Source organism: Erinaceus europaeus, chromosome 7, assembly GCF_950295315.1.
Source record: "Erinaceus europaeus chromosome 7, mEriEur2.1, whole genome shotgun sequence".
Lineage (NCBI taxonomy): Eukaryota > Metazoa > Chordata > Mammalia > Eulipotyphla > Erinaceidae > Erinaceus > Erinaceus europaeus.
Window position 1 is genome coordinate 55,921,504 of NC_080168.1, and position 26,702 is coordinate 55,948,205.

The 26,702-nt window shown below is 37.1% G+C and overlaps 1 protein-coding gene across 1 annotated transcript in view; it reads right to left on the reverse strand.

Moving 5' to 3' along the window:
* Positions 1–26,702, reverse strand: part of PLCZ1 (phospholipase C zeta 1) — a 61,478-nt gene that overhangs the window by 32,664 nt on the left and 2,112 nt on the right. Inside the window, exons 2-4 of the mRNA XM_060194434.1 lie at positions 20,311–20,542; positions 4,956–5,157; positions 287–431 (exon numbers count right to left, since the gene is read on the reverse strand). Of these exons, the coding sequence (XP_060050417.1) occupies positions 287–431; positions 4,956–5,157; positions 20,311–20,542 (579 nt within the window). The remainder of the gene's footprint in view (positions 1–286; positions 432–4,955; positions 5,158–20,310; positions 20,543–26,702) is intronic.

Here is a 26,702-nt window from a genome sequence, read left to right on the forward strand (position 1 = left end):
GTGATATATATTTAATCAAGCAAAAATGTTCCATGAAGTAACATGCTTTTTCTACCTGATAATAATCCTGATAAACCTCCCTTTAGCTGTTTACGACTATATGAGTATTAGAGACTATGTAGATACTGTATATAATATAGACCATTACTACGTGGATTTCACTGCCTACCCATGGATCATGCCCATAATTTGAAATATCAGTGATCTAAACTCAAACATTATAGGATTTTGAAACAAGTAATTCATAAGCTTGAGTAACTATAATTTAACTAAGATATCTGCATACTATGAATGCGTATTTCCTTATCGCTTGAATAACAGTTTTAAAGCGGAGCTTGCTGGTGAGTGTATAGCCATGGTAAACCACAGGTTCATTTTGTGATCCATCCCAGCAGTCAATTTCCAGACAACGACATCCTTTTACAAGGGCACTGGCAAGATTCGAACAAAAATAAATTGTCATTCCTGGATCACTAAAATCATAAACCTTAGTCTCAAAATATTTAAAGAATTATTTATGATATTAAAAAAAAAACATGCATGGGCCCACAGTAAAGACAAGTTGTTATGCTGAAAGGAGCACTTTTTTTTTTTCTTTTGTAACTATGACCTGACATGGAACTGTTCAATAAAAGGCACTAACTACAGTTCTAGTACTCCTAAGATTGTACAATGCACAGTTCTGTGAACTTGAATTCTGTCATTTCTATCTACTCCTTAAGCACTGAGTTCTACAAGAACAAGAACTGAAATTTCAGTGTCACAAAACAAGTTTAGTTCACTATCGATGACATACTGTGTTTTTATTAGGAAAAAAATATATATGGGCTATAAGGAAAAAATGTAGAAGGCAGACAGGAGTGATCCCTAGATCACAATCTTGAAAGAAAATTAAATGAAAAGTTGCACATGTGCTATGAAGGAAGCAAAACCCCACAGAAAAACAAATTAACACTAATTTTCCAAGAAGTTTATTAAAGTACAATAAATTAGCCTTCTGTTTCTAGGCCAGTGATTCTATCAGAACAATTTTGCTCCCTAGGAAAAACACCTAACAAAGTCCAAAGGCATGTTTAGTTACCCAACCTGGGTATGGAAAGAAGATTTGTAAGTGACATCTGATGGGTAGAGGTGAGGTACAGCTCTAATCTTTTTCTAATACATGGAATAAAATCTCCACAACAGAGACTTATCTGGCCATAACAAACTAGAGAATATGGTCCCAGCACCAAGTACTTGATACAGAATCAGTAATTCTTCAAAAATAGAAACACAGAGTAACAGGTAGACTACTATGAGAAGAATATATCTTTTGTTTTGTTTCATTTGTTGTCAAGAGGGTTTCACTGATTTGGGCTGACTTATTCAGATAAAATGAGACTATCTTTGGAGAGAAAGAGACACACCAAAGCACCAAAGTTTCATCCAATGTGGTGGGTGTCAGCCTCATCCTGGTTTATGTGTATGACAAAGTAGGCACCTTCCCAGGTGAACTATCTTTTTTTAAAAATTTTATTTATTCCCTTTTGTTGCCCTTGTTGTTTTATTGTTGTAGTTATTATTGTTGTTGTTGTTGTTGGATAGGACAGAGAGAAATGGAGAGAGGAGGGGAAGACAGAGAGGAGGAGAGAAAGATAGACACCTGCAGACTTGCTTCACCGCCTGTGAAGCGACTCCCCTGCAGGTGGGGAGCCTGGGTTCGAACCGGGATCCTTATGCTGGTCCTTGTGCTTTGCGCCACCTGCGCTTAACCCCCTGCACTACAGCCTGGCTCCCCCAGGTGAACTATCTTACCTGCACAAAAACAGATCTATTAGATATTTTTACTTCTTTGGGATTCCATTTAATTAAGCTTTCAAGGGTGATGTCTCAAGGATTAGTTCACACTAACTCTTCTTTTTGAGAATAAATAATGGAAAATTTCCTCTATGCTCATAAAAGAAATTTTCCACTTAAATAAGTTTAAGGGCTTTTTGCAGATTTAAAAATTTAATTCTATACCTTTTTCTGGGAATTTGAAAATAATATTATGGGAGTAGCAAAATAGTGCACTTGGATACTGTACTATTTTGTCATGCATGTGATAAGCCCAGTCCTCATTGCTCCTTCAGTGCTGTAGTGTCTCTCCTGCTCTCTCTCTGCCATCTCTGTCTCTATATAAAAACAGTAAGAGTAAATTTATAATAAAAATTAATTTTACATAATTCTGTATCAACACTTTTAAATGACTCTTTTCTCTTTAAAAATAAAATAAAGTAAACAGAAAATTCTATAACAAAGTATAGTTATGAATTTGACTACCTTTCCAAATTTTCTGAGTTTATGGATTAATTTTATTTTTTTAACTGGAGTACTACTCACCTCTGGCTAATGGAGGTACAAGGGGGTAGAATGTAGGAACTGGGAGCCTCAGGAAGTCTTTAGTACAACCATTATTGTATCTCCTTGGCCCTTATGTATTTTATGATAAATTAAGGAAGCAAAGTCTATTTGTGAGTTTGATATTAACATGGCATTAAAATATATCTTTTCAATATAAGCAACAGCATCCATTCACATGACTTGGATAGCCATTTATATTCTTATGTCTTCAGATTGTATTGTTATCCCTTCAGATGCATATGTCCTCACTATTTGTTATATACAACTGATTATCTCCCTGATCCTTTGATAACTAACAGAATATGAGGACCACTGAACTCTTGCTTTTGCTTCATATCCTCTACTGGTCTCTCCTGAGTGCCACCATCTGTCAATATTGCCACCATGTGCTGGATTATTACTCCCAAATTTACTCTTTGCTTTATATGTATCTTCAAATCTTAAGTCTCATTGACCCTGAATCTTTATTTCAAATTCTGGCTGGCAAAATAGCTCACTTGGAAAGTGTGCTGCTCGGTAGTATGCAACCAGGTTTAATTTCAGCCTCCAACATACTGATGGAAGCTTCAGATCTGTGCAATTTTTTTTTTTTAGCTTTTTCCCCTCTGCTTATTTCTATCTTTCTGTCTGGAAAAGTCAGTCCTGCATGATGAAACTCTGGAAATGGCAGAATATAGATATACATTTCAGATCTGACCACTATTTCAAACACTGCCTCATGAATTCACCATAGAAATAACCTTTATCACTGGAACTACTGACTGCAATGTCATCCATCCTACATCATTATCCACATCCACTTTGGTACTATTAGTCTTTTTCTTCTATAATGAAAATTAAATTAGGACCAAGGAAAAAGTATCTCAGAAATGTACCAGACTTGCATGACTCAGGCAACAGACTTCACAAGCTCAATATTGGTACTATCACATGCCAAAGCTAAGCAGTACTCTTCTGTCTCCGTCTTACTCCCCCTTCCTCTACTCCCCCCAATCTCACTAAATTCTTTTAAATAAGGATGATGTCACTGGACTAAAGAAAACACAAATACCTCCAGTGCAATACCCTCCAATGCAATTAAAATTAAATCTATTCTCCATGGTTTCCAAGGAGATCACATAAGCCTATCTATAAATAATCTCCAAAGTTATTCTTTACTTGTTAAAAAAATAATAATAATCTCCATACACCAACCCCATCTACTTCCTCAATCTTGCATCCTTGTATTCTCCAATTATTTGCAGCCATCTTGAAGTTTTTACTCTCATCTCAACATGTCAAACACTTACGATTTCTTCTATTTCACATGGCTATCCTAACACTTCCTTGCAAGGCTTCCTTTTTATCATAACTGTGTTAATTCCTGAGAAATATGGCTGACCATGTAAATGTAACATCCTCTACCCTCCAAGTACTTTCTATAACATCACTCTGATTCAATTTCTTTGTGTGACTCATTAGTATCCTAAAATAGCTAGTTATTTATTTGTTTGTTATACTGTCTGTTTATTTCCCTGAACAAATGAGCACAGTAGCTTTGAAAATTATAGCGGCCCACTGGTACTGCAGTGGATTAACTGCAAATGGCGTGAAGTGCAAGGACCTGCACAAGGATCTCGGCTCCCCACCTGCAGGGGGGCTGCTTCACAAGTGGTGAAGCAGATCTTCAAGTGTCTATCTTTCTCTCCCCCTCTCTGTCTTCCCCTCCTCTCTCAAATTATCTCTGTCCTATCCAACAACAACAGGAATAGCAATAACAACAACAACAACAACAAGAGCAACAAAATGGGAAAAACGGCCTCCAGGAGCAGTGGATTCCTAGTGCAGGCAGCTGATGACTGTATGTTTGGCCAACTAACCAAACTGAAGCTAATACTAACAGTATGAGATATTGCAGAATACAAAATTAAAGGTACAGCATAGAGTTCTCATTCTAAGTAATTCATTTGACGTATGTATCATTATCTATTAGTGTCACACACAACTTATTTTATATTTCTGCTTATTATGCTTAGACTATTGGGTCCTGATGTTTGGGAGTTTATTTTAACTATAAAATCTAAGATGTTCTGGGAGACTAAAAAGATTTAAGAAAAGTTTAGGGAGTTGGACGGTAACCCAGCGGGTTTAGCGCAAGTGGCATGAAGCACAAAGACCAACCTAAGGATCCCAGTTCAAGCCCCCCAGCTCCCCACCTTCAGGGGAGTCACTTCACAAGTGGTGAAGCAGGTGTCTATCTTTCTCTCCTCCTCTCTGTCAGCCCCTCCTTTCTCCATTTCTCTCTGTCCTATCTAACAATGATGACATCAATAACAACAATAAAAACTACAACAACAATAAAAAACAAGGGAAACAAAAGGGAAAATCAGTAAATATATATAAAAAAGAAAAGTTTACCTAGTAACTTTTGCTATAAAAATATTAGTATTATTTGGAAAATTTCAGAGAGTCAATAATTAAAGAGAGAAGGTTGTAATCAGGAGAAGGAAAGTGCCTATCTGAACAAAAAAGTGAACTAGAACAGTATTTCAGTTTCTTTGGAGGTAAAAAAAACAAATAAGTAAAATAAATACCTTATATATCCCCAAAGATCACTTGGGCCCAGAAGCTGGTCAGATACCAAGTATGTATTATGAGAACTTGAAATAAAATAATCATTTAATGGATGTGTCATATCTTGGTAAACTCGTTCACACTCATGATTAAATAGCAGACATTCATCTGAACCCATATATCTTATAAAGCCTTCTAATGACATTTGGCTCGCTTCCTTAACTAGAAAAAAAAAAGTACAAAAGATGCAGACACATTATTACCAGCATAAAGTTACATCTCACTTTAAAACTTAATCATTTGTAGCAACCTATGTTTAAAGTATTGATTTAAAATCAAAAGGAATATTTCTAATTTTCATCTGAAAACACATCGTTTCAATGAATATTCTTAACTACTTTAGGTCAACATTCAAGTAGAGGATATATTATTTACCGCTTGTTTTTAACAAATTAAAATCACACAGGAGAAAGGTACATCTCATAGTCCAGTAACTTTTAAAATAACCCTCTTATTTTTTAATTTTTATTATTTTTACTTTATTTATTGGATAGAGACAGCCAGAAATCTAGAGGGAAGGGGGTGATAGAGAGGAAGAGACAGAGAGACACCTGCAGCACTCCTTCACCACTTGCAAAGCTTTCCCCCTGCAGGTGGGAACCGGGGCTCAAACCCGGGTCCTTGTGCATTGTAACATGTGGGCTCAACCAGGTGCACCATCACCTAGCCCCATCCAGTAACTTTTATAGGGTAATTATCTATGTAGCCAGCAGAGAGGTAAAAGGACAGAACAGCACAGCTCCCCAGGAACAGTTCAGAGAGTCCCACCAATTCCATGTTCAGTGGTCTGCCTTTTAACAGTATAAATTAGTTTTATCTGATTTTTTGTGTTGTATATGAATTAATTTGTGTTGTATATATTTTGTGAATATTTTTCTTAACATCTTTTATGCATTATTCTTGGTATTTCACATTACCAAACACTGTTCATCCCCAACCTTGTATAGTGTTCCATTATGTGATATGTCATAATTTATCAATTATCTTCCTGATAAACATTTAGATAATTTCTAGTGCAGGGCTAATACACACAGTGTTGTTATAAACAACCAGAACCTTACCTTTGGTGCAAATATGTACAAATTTCTGTGAGATGCAATTGCTGGGTCATTTGTGTATTACCATTTTTATTAAGTTATCTGAAATTGTATAGTCAGTCTGATTTATACCAGTATCATTTAGGCAGAACACTGGCTCTGACCTCACAGTCTAAGCAAGAACAATTTACTTACATTGAGAATGTTAGTGAACTTATCCCTATCTTCATAATGATAGTAATTGCAGCCTCTATCCCTGAGTAATCTAAATGTTAGTTACTTCTACTTTTGTTTTTATGGTTGAGAATTCAGTCAGTCTCAAAATAAAAGTTGGTATGAATATGTTACCTTGGGGAAAAACCTTTGGCAAAAACAAAAATATTTCTGGGAATTTATACTATACAAGTCAAGAATCAGACAAAGATTGATGTGCAGGAGTGTTCAGACTGGCATTATTTACAAAAGAAACAAATGGGTGCAAGACACATAGGGAAGCTCAAAACATGGTAAAATATTAAACAGCCATTAAAAACAATGTATCAGAAAAAATAGTGACATATGTAAATTTCATGACATCCTAAAAAGGAAAAGTCACCATTCAAAATGTTCCTGCAATTTTGATTTAAAAATACTGAGATCAGGGCTGGAGAAATAGCTCACTTGGATAGTGTGCTGCTTTGCCCTGTTTCAATGTTACATGACCTGATTTCAAACCCAGCTCCTCTAGTGGAAGGAAGCTTCAGTGCTGTGGCCTCTTTCACTCTCTCTCTACCTCTCTGCCTTCCTATGTTTAGAAAATTTAAAAAAAAATGAAAATTCAAAACAGCGGAAATCGAGGTTCCTGGAAGATGGCTGACTGAGAAGCTGCTAGTGGCTTGAGCTCTGAACACATCTTCTGGAAACGGTAGGATTTTCTGCCTTTAGTAGGCCAGTCAATAAGGGGTCCTAGCGGTGAATCCAAGGAGGTGACTATAACTTAATTCGGGTTAAGAAACAGAGTAGAAAAAGAGGGGGAAAATTTTTTTTTCCGTTTAATTATAAAGCACACCTCCTTCCCCTCCCAACCCCCCCATAACCAGTCCCTGGGGACAAACTCCTAGCAGGCTCCCCTGCTGAGCTTCTGTCTTTACCAAATTCCTGTCCCACCAGGGAGTATCATTCATTCTAAGTCTATACCCTTCTGAAACCTCTGACCTTTTTTTTCTTTCTAAGTAGCCAACCCCCCCACCTCACCCAGAATAGCTAATTAAATAATTAAAAATAAATAAATAAATAATCTTTCCTTTCACCACTCTTTTATGACTGTTCTTTTTCTTATCTTTTACTTTTTTCTCTCTTTTTTTTCTTCTTTTTCTCATTCTTGTCATCCTTTCTTCCTTAATCCTACAGCTTCCAAAGCCACAGGCCCCAGCACCCACACCACCAAACAGTGTGCTTTTTTGAATTCACTGATACACATTTGGGAATTATTTGGGGGAAGAATTCTGACTCAGTGTGGACTCTCACTGCGAGTGTCTCTGCTCAATTTCCCTTCCTCCTTTAGCCACCCCTAGAATATACAGTGGATAGTAGATTTGTGTAACTGTCTATTTCAGCCATCCTTGTCTAATCCTCAAGGTTTTTTTTTTTCTTTTCACTGCTCTTTAATTACAGCTCTTTTTCTTCTCTTTTTCCTCTTCTCTCACATGTCTCTTTTCTCTTTTTTTTCTTATTTTTTTTTTTATCTTGTCATACAATTCTTCCTTCCTTCTTCTTTGCCTTTCTGAATTATTTTGGGGAAGAAATCTGACTCAGAGTGGACTCTCTATGTGTGTATCTCTGCTCTAGTTCCCTTTGCCCTCTGGTTACACCTAGAATATACAGTGGATAGTAGATTTGCATAACTGTCTATTCTTGCTATCCCTTCTTTCTTTTATCTTTCTTCTTCACTGGGATTTGGTTACTATTTTTTCATGGACTGGATAAATTATTTGGCTAACTGGTAGTGATTAAACTGTTTCAATACTTGCTTCAGTGGCTACTGTAATTCCTGAGGTTGGTGAGTGCAACTGTCATAAAGGTATTTGCTTCAGTGTTGCTTGTGCTCAAGACACAACAACTGAGGAACAACAGAGCATAAAAAAAAAAGAAACACATAAATAAAAAAAATGGGTAGATCAAAAACAAATAAAACTGCTACTCCAATGAATGAAGACAAGAGCCCAGAAGAAACTACAAATCAGCCAGAAGTAACCATAGATAAGAAAAGTATGCAAGCAATAATAAACTTATTAATCACAGAAATGAAAACAACATTGGAGGAAAGGAATGGCAGTATTAGGGAAACAACAGTTGAGACCCCCAAGGAAAATACTGATTATCTTGAGGCAATTAGAGAACTGAAAGCTGAAATAGCTGTAATGAAGAAAGAAGCTGAGGCATGGGAAAGCAGACTAACAGAAGCTGAAAAAAGAACTATTCAGACAGAGGATGAGTTAGAGAAAATGAAGAAAGAGGTGAAAGAGCTTAAAAAGAGATTGAGAGACACTGAAAACAACAACAGAGACATATGGGATGATCTCAAAAGAAGTAACATTCGCATAATTGGCCTGCCAGAGGAAGAAAGAGAGGAAGGGGAAGCAAACATTCTAGAGGAAATAATAGAAGAAAACTTCCCACACCTGAATAACAGAAGGACATCAAGATTCAAGAGGTCCCGAGAGTACCAAACAAAATCAACCCAGACCTGAAGACACCAAAACACATCATAGTCACAATGAGAAGAAGTAAGGATAAAGAAAGGATCCTAAAGGCTGCAGGAGAGAAACAAAAAGTCACATACAAGGGAAAACCCATAAGATTATCTGCAGACTTCTCCACTCAAACTCTAAAAGCTAGAAGAGAATGACAAGATATCTATCGAGCCCTGAATGAAAAAGGGTTTCAACCAAGGATAATATATCCTGCTAGACTTTCATTCAAACTAGATGGAGGGATCAAAGCCTTCTTAGACAAACAACAGTTAAAGGAGGCAACCATCATCAAACTGGCCCTGAAAGAGGTTCTAAAAGACCTCTTATAAACAAGAACATCACTATAATACTGGCAATATATCAGAGCAAATAAAAAATTTTTTTTTTGAACAATGGCACCACAATACATTAAATCCATAGTATCAATAAACGTCAATGACTTAAATTCACCCATCAAAAGGCACAGGGTGGGGGGATGGATCAGAAAACATAACCCAACCAAATGCTGCTTGCAAGAATCCCATCTGTCACAACAAGATAAACACAGACTTAAAGTGAAAGGATGGAAAACTATCATACAGGCTAACGGTCCACAAAAAAGGGCAGGAACAGCCATTCTCATCTCAGACACGATAGATTTTAAATTAAATAAAGTAATAAAAGATAGGCAAGGACATTACATAATTATTAGAGGCTCAATCAGCCAAGAAGACTTAACAATTATTAACATCTATGCACCCAACGCGGGACCATCTAAATACATTAAGCACCTACTGAAAGAATTTCAAAAATACATCAATAGTAATACAATAATAGTGGGAGACTTCAATACCCCACTCTCACACTTAGACAGATCAACAAAGCAGAGAATCAATAAAGATACAAGAGAGTTAAATGAAGAGACAGACTAGACCTCTTGGACATTTTCAGACTCCTCCACCCCAAAACACTGGAATACACCTTCTTTTCAAATCCACATAACACATACTCAAGGATAGACCACATGTTAGGCCACAAAGACAGCATCAATAAATTCAAGAGCATTGAAATCATCCCAAGTATCTTCTCAGACCACAGTGGAGTAAAACTAACATTTAACAACAAACGGAAAATTATTAAAAGACACAGAATTTGGAAACTAAACAACATGTTCCTTAAGAACCACTGGGTCAGAGACTCACTCAAGCAGGAAATTCAAATGTTCCTGGAAACTAATGAAATTGAAGACACAACCTATCAAAATATTTGGGACACAGCTAAAGCAGTACTGAGAGGGAAACTTATAGCCATACAATCACATATTAAACACCAAGAAGAAGCTCAAATGAACGACCTTACTGCACACCTCAAGGAATTAGAGGAAGAGGAACAAAGGAACCCTAAAGCAACCAGAAGGACAGAAATCACTAAAGTTAGAGCAGAAATAAACTACATCGAAAATAAAAGAACCATACAAAAGATCAATGAAGCCAAATGTTGGTTCTTTGAAAGATTAAACAAAATTGACAAACCCCTAGCCAGACTCACCAAACAAAAAAGAGAGAAGACTCAAATTAATAGAATTGTAAACGATGGAGGAGATATCACAACTGACACCACAGAAATCCAGAGAATCCTGCGAAACTTCTATAAAGAACTATATGCCACCAAGCTAGAGAATCTGGAAGAAATGGAACAATTCCTAGAAACCTATGCCCTTCCAAAACTGAACCAAGAAGAACTACAAAATCTAAATGCACCAATTACAGACAAAGAAATTGAAACCGTTATTAAGAATCTCCCCAACAACAAAAGTCCTGGACCAGATAGCTTCACAAATGAATTCTACAAAACTTTCAGGAAACAGTTAATACCCATACTTCTTAAGCTATTCCATAAGATTGAAGAAACAGGAATACTCCCTTCCACCTTCTATGAAGCCAACATCACCCTGATACTAAAAGCTGATAGGGACAGAACAAAAAAAGGAAAACTACAGACCAATATCTTTGATGAACATAGATGCCAAAATATTAAACAAGATCTTGGCCAACCGGATACAGCAACATATCAAAAAGATTGTTCATCACGACCAAGTGGGATTCATCCCAGGAACATCCCATATACAAATTTAATGCAATACCCGTCAAAGTTCCACCAAGCTTCTTTAAGAGAATAGAACAAACACTACAATCATTTATCTGGAACCTGAAAACACCTAGAATTGCCAAAACCATCTTAAGGAAAAGAAACAGAAATGGAGGCATCACACTTCCAGACCTCAAACTATATTATAAATCCATCATCATCAAAACAGCATGGTACTAGAACAAAAATAGGCACACAGACCAGTGGAACAGAATTGAAAGCCCAGAAATAAATCCCAACACCTATAGGCATCTAATCTTTGATAAGGGGGCCCAAATGATTAAGTGGAAAAAGGAGACTCTCTTCAATAAATGGAGCTGGGAAAACTGGGTTGTAACATGCAGAAGAATGAAATTGAACCACTTTATCTCACCAGAAACAAAAATCAACTCCAAATGGATCAAAGACCTAGATGTCAGACCAGAAACAATCAAATACTTAGAGGAAAACATTGGTAAAACACTTTCCCACATACACCTCAAGGACATCTTTGATGAATCAAACCCAATTGCAAGGAAGACTAAAGCAGAAACAAACCAATGGGACTACATCAAATTGAAAAGCTTCTGCACATCCAAAGAAACTATTAAACAAACAGAGAGACCCCTCACAGAATAGGAGAAGATCTTCACATGCCTTACATCAGACAAGAGACTAATCACGAAAATATATAAAGAGCTCAGCAAACTTAGCACCAAAAAAGCAAATGACCGCATCCAAAAATGGGCAGAGGATATGAACAAAACATTCACCTCAGAGGAGATCCAAAAGGCTAACAAACATATGAAAAACTGCTCTAGGTCACTGATTGTCAGAGAAATGCAAATTAAGACAACACTAAGATACCACCTCACTCCTGTAAGAATGGCATACATCAAAAAGCACAGCAGCAACAAATGTTGGAGAGGATGTGGGGACAGAGGAACCCTTTTACATTGCTGGTGGGAATGTAAATTGGTCCAGCCTCTGTGGAGAGCAGTCTGGAAAACTCTCAGAAGGCTAGACATGGACCTTCCATATGATCCAGTAATTCCTCTCCTGGGGTTATACCCCAAGGACTCCATAACACCCAACCAAAAAGAGGTGTGTACTCCTATGTCCATAGCAGCACAATTCATAATAGCTAAAACCTGGAAGCAACCCAGGTGCCCAACAACAGTTGAGTGGCTGGGAAAGCTGTGGTATATATACACAATGGAATACTATGCAGCTATCAAGAACAATGAACCCACCTTCTCTGACCCATCTTGGACAGAGCTAGAAGGAATTATGTTGTGAACTAAGTCAGAAAGATAAAGATGAGTATGGGATGATCCCACTCATCAACAGAAGTTGAGGAAGAAGATCTGAAACGGAAACTAAAAGCAGGACCTGATCAAATTGTAAGTAGGGCACCGAAGTACAAACCCTGTGGTGAGGGGTAGACATGCAGCTTCCTGGGCCAGTGAGGGGTGGGAGTTGGTGGGAGGGATGGGTCACAGTCTTTTGGTGGTGGGAATGGTGTTTATGTATACTCCTAGCAAAATGTAGACATATAAATCAGTAGTTAATCAATATGAGAGGGGAAAATCATTTGTATGTCTCAAAGTTTCTCAAAACACAAACTGAATCTTTTAATATATAGGCTGTATATTTGATATGCGGACTCACTCAAAAGCCTAGACCAAGTAGATTAGAAGCATCGAATAGCACAGCTATATACAAGATACTGGACACTGTACAGCAAACCCTAACAAAAGGACTTTTCAAAGTTAACCCAATTACCAAATAATGTGATGATAACATTAACTATCAATTTTCTTTTTGAACCCTAAGACAGCAGGAACCTCACATCTCCACTATAGAGCCCCTACTTCCCCCAGTCCTGGAACCCTTGGATAGGGCCCACTTTCCCGTATGCATCTCCCAATCCATACCAAATAATATTGCATACGCCGATCACAACCTAACCAATGCAACGATTGCCACCTCAACATGCTTCACCTCAGACTGTGTCCAGAGACTTCACGTGTGGAATGACAACCCTTCAGCTTCATTACTCGGGTGAGACCTTTCCTTTTATAGTACACTCTAATTTCATCTCAGGTGGTTCACTTTCTAATAAAGTCCCATAACCTAGATATACACCAGTTTCTCTGAGAGAGAGCATATGTTCACACGTATCATAAACTACTGCAAAATATATACCTGAAAGCAGAAGTACACTAGAGTTTGCAATGAGTACCTCCCTAACACTTCCTCTCCACTATTCCAAGTTTGGGATCCATGATTGCTCAACAATTTGTTTGGCTTCATATGTTAACTCTCTTTTCAATCACCAGGTTTCATATGCCACCAGGATGCTGTCCAGGCTTCCCTGGATTGAAGACCCCACCAATGTGTCCTGGAGCTCAGCTTCCCCAGAGACCCACACTACTAGGGAAAGAGAGAGGCAGACTGGGAGTATGGCCCGACCAGTCAACGCCCATGTTCAGCGGGGAAGCAGTTACAGAAGCCAGACCTTCTACCTTCTGCAACCCTCAATGACCCTGGGTCCATGATCCCAGAGGGATAGAGAATGGGAAAGCTGTCAGGGGAGGGGGTGGGTTATGGAGATTGGGTGGTGGGAATTGTGTGGAGTTGTACCCCTCCTACCTTATGGTTTTGTTCATTAATCCTTTCTTAAATAAAAAATTTAAAAAAAAAAGAAATGGAAATATATCCCATGCTCATGGATTGGAAGAATAAATATCATCAAAGTGAATATTCTCCCCAGAGCCATATACAAATTTAATGCAATACCCATCAAAGTTACACCAAGCTTCTTTAAGAGAATAGAACAAACACTGCAATCATTTATCTGGAACATGAAAACACCTAGAATTGCCCAAACCATCTTGAGGAAAAGAAACAGAAATGGAGGCATCACACTCCCAGACCTTAAACTATATTATAAAGCCATCATCATCATCAAAACAGCATGGTACTGGAACAAAAATAGGCACACAGACCAGTGGACAGAATTGAAAGCCCAGAAATAAATCCCCACACCTATGGACATCTAATCTTTGATTAGGGGGCCCAAAGCATTAAATGGAAAAAGGAGGCTCTCTTCAATAAATGGTGCTGGGAAAACTGGGTTGTAACATGCAGAAGAATGAAATTGAACCACTTTATCTTACCAGAAACAAAAATCAACTCCAAATGGATCAAAGACCTAGATGTCAGACCAGAAACAATCAAATACTTAGAGGAAAACATTGGTAAAACACTTTCCCACCTACACCTCAAGGACATCTTTGATGAATCAAACCCAATTGCAAGGAAGACTAAAGCAGAAACAAACCATTGGGACTACAAACCAGTGGAAATCAAGAAGAAAATACATGTGCTGTTTGTGGGCATGCAAGTTACTTTACAAGAGTAGGAACATAGGGATGTATGTGATAAGCTATACCATGAGTGTATTATAATACTCATGATTTGAATACATGTATTTTTTTCTGTGCAATTATCAATGACTGACTTACAACCTTTTGAACTACTGAACAATTAAGCAAATAGCTTTGACAATAGAATAAAAAGCAAAGTAATTCTTACCCTTAAAATATACCAGAATGGGTTGAAAGGGAATCTCATGGACTTTTTTTTTTTAAATTCACTTGGTTAAAATAACATTTGAGTGGAAAATGAGTTTCAGAAGCTTGGGAGCAGTTGGAACCATGAGATCATAATTCACATTGCCCTTAAGTAAGCCTCTAAAGTAATTGATAAACATGTGAATGAAATGTAACTTCATCAGTGTGTATGAAAATATCTTGGAGGCAAGAGGTAATTTCTGAACAGTGTGAGTTGATACATGAATACAAACTTAAATTCAAAATATCACTTTCACATTGTCCCTTTGCATATTTTTTATTTGACACCTTCAGGCAATAATGTCAATGGAATGTGTGTGTGTGTGTGTGTGTGTGTGTGTGTGTGTGTAATATTCACAGATCACTGCTACTGAAAATATGTCTGTGAACTGGTTGTTCCTAATTGGCAGTTGTGTAAAGAGCTTAAAAAGCTTAAGCAAAGCATAAATCATGGCATCTAAACAGAATAGTAGAAAGGGAGTTTTTTTTGGCTGTTTTTAAAAATATGATGATAACATAGGAGTCAAAGACATAGTTCAGCAGGTATAGCTTGTTTCTTGACATACATGCAGCATAGCTTCAACCCTGGTATTTCATGAGAGGCCCACAGAACCACGGAAAGCTCTGGTGTTAAGCTGTCTCTTCGCCTCTCTGCTCTATCTGAATATAGTGAAACAGCACATGCATAAGGCCTCAGTTTTCTTTATGAAAGAAAGAGAGGAAGAAAGGAAGGAAGGAAGGAAGGAAGGAAGGAAGGAAGGAAGGAAGGAAGGAAGGAAGGAGAGAAGGAGATAAAGTTAATCTTGGGTATGTATAATATTATAGCTATTTCACATTCTGGTATAAGGCACTTTATAATGTTTCCTGTTACCAACATTTTAATGTGCTCAGGTCAAAACTTACTAGCCAGGAGTCTGGCAATAGCAAGTGGTCCTTGCGCTTTGTGCCACGCTTAACCTGCTGCGCTACAGCCCAACTCTCCCCTTCTGCAACTTCTAACCATAATGCTCCTTGTAACATTTAACTCACTCAGTACTGTTACTTCTTCCATCTTCCATTCTGGTGCATGACTTGCTGTCTCATGTCAACTAGCTCTCGGCTCAAGTCACATCCTCAGAGAATATGTTCCTAACAACCAACCTGAACTAGACATGGGATTTTTACCCTCTCTCACTTTTTCTGTTTTAATCATTTTTAAAGTACATGGAAGGAGCATCTTGTTACATGTTTCATTATTAGTCTCCGACTAATCCAGTTCAGGAATACATAAGCCCTACTTTGCTTATTCATCACTGTAGAAACTGTCCTTATAACCATATCAGTTGCAACAAATATCTGAAAGTATTGTAAATAACTCAGTAACAGAATAAGTTTTGCTTTATTAGTATCCATGTTATAAAGTTAAAATAAATACAAACTGACCTTAAGGGAAAATATTAACAACAAAAGACTCTTAAGAAATTGGGGTGGGGGGTTGGCGCACCAGGTTAAGTGAATGTAGTGCGAAGCACAGGGACTGGCTCAAGGATCCCAGTTCAGCCCCTGGCTCCCCACCTGAAGGGGGCTCACTTCACAAGTGGTGAAGCAGGTCTACAGGTGTCTTTCTCTCCCCCTCTGTCTTCCCCTTCTCTCTCGATTTCTCTCTGACCTATCCAACAACAGCAGCAGCTACAACAGCTACAATAATAACAAAATAGAAAAAAAGAAAAAGAAACTGAGAATAGAAGAAAAATTCTTCAACATAATAAAGATCATACATGACAACCCCCTGGAAAGCATTACACTCAGGAACTAGACGAGTCTACTGTTACTACTCCTACTATTCTGTGTAGTCCTAGAAGTATTGCCAGTGTAATCAGTCAAGAAAGAATTATTAAAAGAATCCTTATGGGAAAGGAAGATGTAAATTATCAGTATTTGTATACAGCATTATGATATACCTAAAGAACCCCAAAATCTACCAAAGAAATTATAGGAAGCCAACATTAAAATCATTAAGATACTAGGACACATATAAATACACATAAATCTGTGACATTTCTATACACTAATGGTGAGTCAGAGGAAGGAGAACTGAGGGAAGCAATTTCACAATATCCAACCTAAAAACAATAAAATAACTTGAAGTAATAAAAAAAGGGATTGACTTTTACAGTTAAAATTATAGGACATTGTTAATAGAGAAAGACACAAAGAAATAGACGAGCATCTCTTATTCATGGATTGGGAGGATAAATATTAAAATGCTCACCTTACCTAAAGCAACCTATTGATTCAGTACAATCCCTATCAAAGTCCCAATGATGGGAGTTCAAAAAAGAATTGAACAATGTAATCAAAATTTCATCTAGGACCACAAAAAAGTGATGAATAACCAAAGCACTCCTAAAAAAAGAGAGAGAGAGATGGGGAATGGAGGTATTCATTCCCTGACTTCAGTTTATATTACAAAGCAATAATAATTAAAACAGCAAAATGTTGACCAAACATGGGCATTCAGACCAATCTAATGGAACTGAAAGTCCAAAAATAAACACACATATATAGTTGCCTAACAGATTACAAATGGACCAAAACTGTTCAATGGGGAAAATAAAGCATCATCAATAAATGGTCCTGGGAAAACTGGATAGCAATATGTAGAAAAATGAAACTAGATAATAACTTAACACCAGACCTCAAAGTTAACTCAACATGGATAAAAAAAAACCCTGCATTTTAAGCCTGAAGCTATAAAATACATAAAAGAAAATATTGATGAAACACTTCAAGGCCTTAACCCCAAAAATATATTTGGAGACCCAACCATATAGAAAAAACAATCTAAGACAAGATAAAACAAAGGGGATTACAGCAAACTAAAAATTTTCTACACATCAAACACAAGCTACACAATGATAAACAAGTAACCCAGTATCTGGGAGAAGATATTTGTATACCACACATTTGATAAGTTATTGATATCAAACATTTATACAGAAACCATACAGTTAGACCAAAACATATAGAGTTTTTTAATGAAAATATACATATGACCCAAAGACATATGAGAAAAAGATCCACTCCATTTATTATTTGTAAACTACACTGTGATACTACCTTACACCTGTAAGAGATACCTACAACAACAAAACAGAAAATAACAGATGTTGGTGAGAATGTGGAGAAAACAGAATGTTTTCTTGTCCTTAAACAAAGATGTAAACAACTTATTTTGTTGCCCTTAAATAAGAATGCAAGCACCTTGTGATCCAGCAATAACCACTCTTAGGCACTTACCCAAAAGACATAAAAATACTATTTCAAAGGGACATATGTACCATTATATTCACAGCTGCATTATTTTAAAAAAAGCCAAAATGTGGAGGAAAAAAGTCAAAATTCCTATCAGCAATGACTGAATAAGAAGTTATGGGGTCGGGGGTGGCACAATGAGTTAAGCTCACATGGTGCCAAGCTCAAGGACCGGAATAAGGATTCCAGTTCGAGCCCCTGCCTCCCCACCTGCAGGGGTGCAACATCACAAGCAGTGAAGTAGGTCTGCAGGTGTCCATCTTTCCCTCCTCCTCTCTGTCTTCCCCTCCTCTCTCGATTGATTTCTCTCTGTCCTATCCAAGAACAATGACAGCAATAACAGCAATAACAACACCACCACTGATAAACAACAAGGGCAACAGAGGGAAAAATGGCCTCCAGGAGCAGAGGATTCATAGTGCAGGCACTGAACCCCAGCAATAAGCCTGGAGGCAAAAAAATAAAAAATTAAAATAATAATAATAAAGAAGTCACAGGATACATACTGCATGAAATACTCTTCTGCACTTAAAAAATGATTAAATTGTGTCCTTCAGAACAAAATGGAGGGAATTGGAGGTGAGTGTGTTTAGTGAAGTAAAAGTAAGAAGGTGAAAAATTACTACTGGATGCTTTAGCTCCTGTGTAAAATTTAGAGAACTAAAACATATGAATGTACAGAAGCAAACAAACCAGAAGTACCCAAATTGCACCCAAGCCTAGTGACAACTATGGCAGTTCTCATTGGGAGGGTGAAGACATAGAGTTAACCCAATCACCAAATAATGTGATGATAACAATAACTATCCATTGTCTTCTTGAACCCTAAAACAGCAGAAATCTCACATTTCCACTATAGAGCCTATATTTCCCCCAGTCCTAGAACCTTAGGGTGGCGCCCACTTTCTTGCATGCTTCTCTCAATTCAAATCAAATAATATTGCATCCGCGGATCGCAACCCAATCAACGCAACGAGTGCCACCCCAGCATGCTTCACTTCAGACTGTGTCCAGAGACTTCAGGTGTGGAATGACAACTCTTCAGCTTCATCATTCGGGTGAGACCTTTCCTTTCATAGTATTCTCTAATTCCATTTCTGGTGTTCCACTCCCCAATAAAGCCCCTAAACCTAGATATAGTCCAGGTCCCCTGATATAGAGCATATGTTCACATGTGCCCATAAACTAGGGGAAAATATATACCTGAAAGCTGAAGTACACAAGAGCCTGCAGGGAATACCCCCCAACACTTTATCTGCACTATTCCAGTTTTTAGGTCCATGGTTGTTCAACAATTTGTTTGGCTTTGTATGTGAACTCTCTTTTCAGCCACCAGGTTCCAGATGCCAGCACGATGCCAACCAGACTTCCCTGGACAGACAACCCCACCAATGTGTACTGGAGCTCCACTTCCCCATAGACCCACCTTACTAGGGAAAGAGAGAGGCAGACTGGGAGTATGGATCGACCAGTCAACGCCCATGTACAGTGGGGAAGCAATTACAGAAGCCAGACCTTCCACCTCTGCAATCCACAACGACCCTGGGTCCATACTCCCAGAGGGATAGAGAATGGGAAAGCTATCAGGGGAGGGGATGGGATATGGAGATTGGGTGGTGGGAATTGTGTGGAACTGTATCCCTCTTATCCTATGGTTTTGTTTATGTATCCTTTCTTAAATAAAAAAATTAAAAAATAACTTTGGTAGTGGGTACAATGTAGAATTATACACTAAAAGCATATAATCCTGTGAGTCAGTAATACTACTACTAATAATAAACTAGAAGATTGTGTTCCAAAGTGAAATAAAAGTTAAAAAATTAAATGTGCATTATTATTAAATCACTAATGAAAATTTATTTATTGAACAGAGATAGCCAGAAATCAAGAGAGAAGGGGTTGATAGAGAGGAAGAGAGACAGACAACTGCAACACTGCTTCACTACTCACAAAGCTTTCCCCCTGCAGCTGGGGGTCAGAGGCTTGAACCTGTAATTCTTGTACACTGTAACATGCACTCAACCAGGTGCGCCACCACTCAGCTCCACTAATGAAACTTTAAAAAGTTAAATGTGGAAAAAATTATAGATAATGTGCATAGACAGTGAAGAAATTAGTACTGTTAAAATATCTTTTCCTCAAATTGCTTTTGATTAGCTAAAATATGAAAGAATAGCTACAACTAGGTCTTATATTTATAAATGAATGTCCAGACACTTCTATTATGTTTAATACCATTCTCATCTTGCTTTCCACACCTAAGTTCACCTATGAATACTTAAGATATATGGAGAAAAAGTTAAAAGATCACAACAATGAACTAGGAAGAATGTCATGGATACACATTGTTACTTCTAGTACATCTGCATTCTATAAGATTTTTAAAAAACTACTGATATTTGATATTACCCAAAAGAAATCTAACCCATCCTGGAATTTGAAAATAACCACGTATCATAAGCATTACTTTGCAAATAAATATTTGACAAAACTGAAATACAAGCATACCTTCTTCAATTGGTTCATATTTTTGAATAATTTTAGAAGCATTAGCAGTAGTTCTATTAATTACAAACTGCTCTTGTTTCAGAAATCTGTCCAGATTTTTTTCAATAAGAAATTTCCGATTTTCAGAATATGCATTGAAAATCTCAATAATTTCATCTCTGTATACAAGAATTCGATAAATTGTTCTAAATTCTTCTATGGTTATTTTTCCTTGCTTCAGTCTGTCATTATCCTACTAAAAAGAAAAAAAACTGGTGAGTTCACATTGTGCAAGTAAAAGTATATAAAATATTAAGTTACAATATTTGTATAATGCACATAACAGTTTATAATTGAAAGAAGACAAATTTTGCATTAGATTCTGATTTAAGATAAAACCATAAATTTTATGATGTTGTCAAGGTTGAAAAAAAATTGGATGGGTCATCCTTACTTGGTCCATACTTAAATGGTCCTAGTAGGAATGAAAAGATAACATGGAATTAGCTGAAAATTCTAAGCTATCTTTTAATCACGTTTAATTTTTCTACTCTACGTTAGTACTTTCTTAAAATTATGACAGAGAATACGAAATCCCATGCCACTAAAATACACCCTGAACTATCAATGTCAAAATAAATCAGAGAAATTAGAGACTACCACAAACTGTAGAAACTACATTGTTTATGTAGTACCTTGAGGAAGTAATAAAGGATTTGGGGTAGAGGAAAACAAGGTAGGCATCAATCAGAAAGAGTAGGTTCATCTAACTGGTTTGGAAAATTCATCTTTGAACTTTACTAAGTAAGAGACAGAAAGGTGAGTTGGATCCAGTTATTAAAAGTAACAAGACTACCATGAGGTGCTGAGTAGGAAAGTGACTAGCTAAAGTAGAAGTTTAGTATGATTACTTGGACTTGCCAAGTGGAAGAGATGGGAGAACTAAAAAGAAACTTAAAAAAAAAATGCAATCCAGATGGAAGGTAGTGAGAGGAAACTGAAAATCCAGGTGTCAATGAAATTATGGAAGAAGATTTAACACACTTAAAAGTTGATATGCATGAGCCAGAGAAATGAGGAATGTTGAAAAGTCATGGAGAGGAAAGGGATATATCATCACTTAAGATTACAAAACTGAGATATAGGAAGTGCACTTTATTTTTTTTTAATTTTTTTAATTTATTCCCTTTTGTTGCCCTTGTTGTTTTATTGTTGTAGTTATTATTGTTGTAGTCGTTGTTGGATAGGACAGAGAGAAATGGAGAGAGGAGGGGAAGACAGACAGGAGGAGAGAAAGATAGACACCTGCAGACCTGCTTCACTGCCTGTGAAGCGACTCCCCTGCAGGTGGGGAGCCGGGGTTCGAACCGGGATCCTTATGCCTGTCCTTGTGCTTTGCGCCACCTGCGCTTAACGGAAGTGCACTTTAGAAGGATATCTAATTTAGTAAAAAAGTTTATGGCCTGGAGTGTTGGTGCACCAGGTTAAGCGCACATAGTATTAAGTGTGTAAGGACCCTGTAAATATCCTGGTTCGAGTACTCAGCTCCCCACCTGCAGGGGTGTTCACAAACAGTGAAGCAGGTCTGCAGGTGTCTCTCTGTCTCTCTCCCTCTCTATCTCCCCCTCTCCTCTCAATTTCTCTCTGTCCTATCTCCCTCCCCCCAAAAATAAATAATTAAAAAAATGGCCATAGGAGCAATGGATTCGTAGTATAGGCACCAAACCCCAGCAATAACCCTGGAGGGGGTAAAAAAAATCCTCTTGGGGCCAGGTGGTAGCATATCTGATAAAGTGAACATGTTACCAAGCTTAAGGACTCCAGGTCAAGCCCCTGATTCTCATCTGCAGGAGGGAAGCTTCAAAACTGGTGGAACTTTGCTGCAGGTGACTCTTTCTCCCTTTCAGTCCCCCTCACCTATCACAATTTGTCTCTACAAAATAAATATGTAAAATACAAATAAGTGAATAAAACAAAAAAGAAAGCATATCTAATTCATAACTCTCTCATTTATATAGTAAACAGTTTTGAGTACAAAGAACATGTGTTGAAGACCACTGTATAGTGGTAGAAAGCTGACAATCTGTATACAGATGAAGCTGACATTATATACCCAGGAACAAAATATGTGGGGTTTGGGGCATGTAAATTAAGCTCTCTGAGCAATGTATTTTCCACCTGCAAAATGGGTAGTACTACCTATGCCGTCAGGATACTATAAGTATTGCAGATACACAATGAATAGTAGGTCTAGATACCAATTCTTTTTTGTGTACCTTATCTACCTATTACCCTCAAGCATCCACCGTAGTATTTTATATTCTGACTATAAAGTTTTGCTATAAAGTGATCCCAAAGAAAACAACAGGGGATAAACATGCTGGAAAGTATCTCTTTATTTCATCATGGGCAGTTCAGTGGTGTTTATTACACAGTATAGTTCTGAGAGAGCCAGGGAACAATGAGTTGGGCATCAAATAGAAAGAACAGTGGCTTGGCTTAAAGGAGAGCTTTCATCCATGTATACAGAGCAACTAGAAGAAACAGAGTAGAATGAGGTCCTCCGTGTGCATGAGATGGAAATAAGCTTTGGAGAAAATCTGTGAAGTGAATTGGAACTACATAGCTCAGCAATAGTAATCATACCTTAAAACAAAATAATCCCTGGAGTCGGGCTGTAGTGCAGTGGGCTAAGCGCAGGTGGCGCAAAGCACAAGGACCGGCATAAGGATCCCGGTTCAAACCCAGGCTCCCCACCTGCAGGGGAGTTGCTTCACAGGCGGTGAAGCAGGTCTGCAGGTGTCTATCTTTCTCTCCTCCTCTCTGTCTTCCCCTCCCTCTCTCCATTTCTCTCTGTCCTATCCAACAACAACAACAACAATAATAACTACAACAATAAAACAACAAGAGCAACAAAAGGGAATAAATAAATAAATAATAAATATAAAAATTAAATAAAACAAAAAAAAACAACAAAATAAGCCCAAAGTAATTCACTCTGTCAATGATCTTAGCAGACAAACAATTTTCTGGATTTTGAGATCCATGTAAGTGAATGTTATATTACTAAATGACTCTAGTTTATTTAGCCCCAGCCCACTCCTAATTTTTGGCAATATCTAAAAGCAAGCAAATTAAAATCAAAGCGTGCCTGTAATTCCTGGGTTCTTTTAATAAAACTGAATAAATGAAAACTTCTACCAAATAACATTATACAATGAAATGTTCATTATTTACTAAGAAATGAAAGCTTTATTATCTTCAAGCAGATAATAAGTTTAACTGTCTGAAAAGTCATGTACTAGTATTCATAGCTTCAATATTTAGAAAAAAAAAGTCTTGACTTACTATGCCATGCCCCCATCCCACCCAAGGACATAGTTAGAGGGAGTGGACAGAGGAAGAATTTCCACTTTTCCCCAGAAAGAGGACTATTTCCTTCCAACCAGCCTGCATATAGTGTTAATTGAGAGCATCCCCTTTGGGACACAACCTCCAACTGAGAGCCACTAAGAACAAAGAGGGGCTTAACAAGAACTGAAACAACCAAGAGTTTAGACTTGAATAAAAGTAAAAATTTGGTTTCTGTACAAGTTAGGAAGAAGTGCACAGTAGGATTGCTACAAATCAGGAATAAGTGTTTGTTCTATCACACAAGAGGTGACACTGAGCATCAAGGAGATTGAAGGAAAAAGAGGAATCCATTCTACATGAAAAGAGGGGGGAAATGAAACCTAAGAAACAGATATAAATAAAAGAGACAAGTGATACCTGATACTGAGTGCAAAACAGTGATGATAAATATGCTCATATGATGAGCATATTGATATGATGATAAATATGATGATAAATGTCAGTAAAGCAAAGCATGGATACATAAAGATTTCAACAGACAGAAAATATAAGAAAATATCAAAGATCAAAGAGTGCTGAATAACAACTCAACTAAAAATGTCAGTGGAGAGGATCATCAGCACACTTCTAATAAATGACTCAGAATAAAGGATCAGAAAACTTACTAAATTCATCTCAAACAAGAGGAAAAAGAACTAAAGATAACTTAAGACACTCATGGGACATAATCAACTGAACAGTACTCCTCATGGGGATCCCAAAAGGGAAAAAAAAAAGGAGGGGCAAGCAAGTTTATTCGAAGAAATAAAGGCTGAAAAGTTAACTTATGGGGAGGAAAAGATATATATTCAAGAAACACAGAGAGCAACAAAATTGATGAAGTTACAGAACTCACACCATGCCACACCTCAATTTTTTTTAATAATAAAAAAAAGCAAAAAGCAACTTGGTACATACAAGGAAACCATCATAAAATTATTAGCAGATTTTTCAGCAGAACCATTAGAGATTATAAGGAACTGACAAGATACATTAGAGGACTGAAAGAGAAAACAATTACCAGCAATTTTCAAGTGGGAAAAATTGTCCTTCAAAAGCTGAAGGAAAATACCATTTCAGATAAACTAAAACTGAAGGAATTCGTCAATAATAGATCAGTCTTATAATTTAGGAACTGGGCAGTGGCATACTTGGTTGAGCACACAAATTTCCATGTACAAGGAACAAGTTTCCAGTCCCCAGTCCCTACTCACAGGGAGAAAATTTCCCAAGCTGAAGCAGTCTTTCTCCCTTTCTGATTTTTCTCTGTCCTATTATAAGAAAAGAATGGGGTGTTGGAGGGGAGAAAAAACAAATGGTTTCTAGGAGTGGTAGATTCATAGTGTAGGCACCAAATCCCAACAATAACTCTAGTGGCAAAAAGATAAAAATAAAAAGCTTTTTAAAGTAATTTCTTCAAGTTGGAATGAAAATTTGTGTTTGGCACCATGTGTGCTTACCCCGCTATATTATTTTATGATCGTAGAAAAGTACTAGTAAATCTAGTATGAAGATTAAAAGATGAAAGTAGTAAAAACTAAAATAACTTTTAAAGTAGGAAAATAATAAATTAAGTAACTTAATGCATACACAAAACAAAAAGATAAAAGTGTAAGAACAAAAACAAAATATAATTTATGCTTCTAAAATATCTGAGGTCATTTAAAAGACTTTTTGAAGTTTTCTAAGCAACCTTTTCCTTTAATATTTCTATAATTAACATTAGACCTGGCATATCCAAATAATAATAAATTTTAATTAACAAGCTATTTTTTTCACTTATTATAACTGTTAAGTTTTCCACATAATGCTTTGAAAAAGATGACATGAATTTTACTCAAGTACACTTCAAATAGATATTTCTATTTTGCAGATAATGCAGTGCAGCTTGATAATCACTGAATATTACTTAGAATATTTCAAGTTTTAAATAGATTTCATATAATATTGTTTCTATAATGTGATGAATATGAATGAAGTGTATTAAGAGCCTGGAACTGTTTCTCCCTCTGGATCAAACCACTAAGACAAAGTTCTACATGTTAAGATCTTTCATAAAAGCTGGTATTTTTCAATTGTGGCATTAGATACAAACTGATTAAAAAATTCTGATAGGTATAACATGCTACTTAGATTCAGAGAACTGATATCTTTTTACTGAAGTGTTCTGATTGTTAATAGTTTTCTATTTTGACCCTTCTTTATAGTTTGTAAACACAAGAGCTAAATTGTATTGTGAATGCCTACTGGGAGGAATTATATCCAGGTTTCCTATGCTTTTACACATTTTATGAGCAGAGGCACCAACTTATCTTTCCTCCAGACTAACTTTTAAAGAAAAAAATTGCACAATAAAGGGTTAGTGCCTCCCTCCAGAGGATAATTGAAGTTTGCTTACTGTTCATCACATTGACACTAAGCCAGATAAATATCAAACTAGATTTCTGCCAATAAGATCAGGTTTTCAGGAGCATATTAATAGCCCACCTGATCATTAATGATGGCTTTTTGGTCAATAGCAGACCACCCCATCATCTGGGGTCATAGTCAGTGAATCTTTGGATTCCTCCATAGACAATATGGGCCTACACCTTTAGTAGATACCTTTCTCCACCATGCCTGGCCACTTCCATCAGGAATGTCATCATAAGCCCTCCTGTGAGCCACTCCAGGACCTTGCCCTCACTATAAAGTAGCAATAGAAGGGACTGCCCCACTCTCTGAAGAGAGGCTGGGTCTTCCTACCCTGCTACTCAAAGAAGACTGGTCCTGAAATGAGTGCAAACTGGAATGTTCCCTACTGTGACCATGGACTGTGAGCTCAGACTGAAAGAGACTAAGAGGTTACACAGGCTCTTGTGCCAAATATGCATATATATGTGCCCTGAGTCAGGCTGATGGGATAAACATTTAATTGTATTTAGATTCCCTTCTAGTTTGGCAATCTGTGCCATAATCCAGCTTTCTAGTTTTATTATTAACTTTGACACCATCTTCCTAGACAATATTTTTAGCCCACC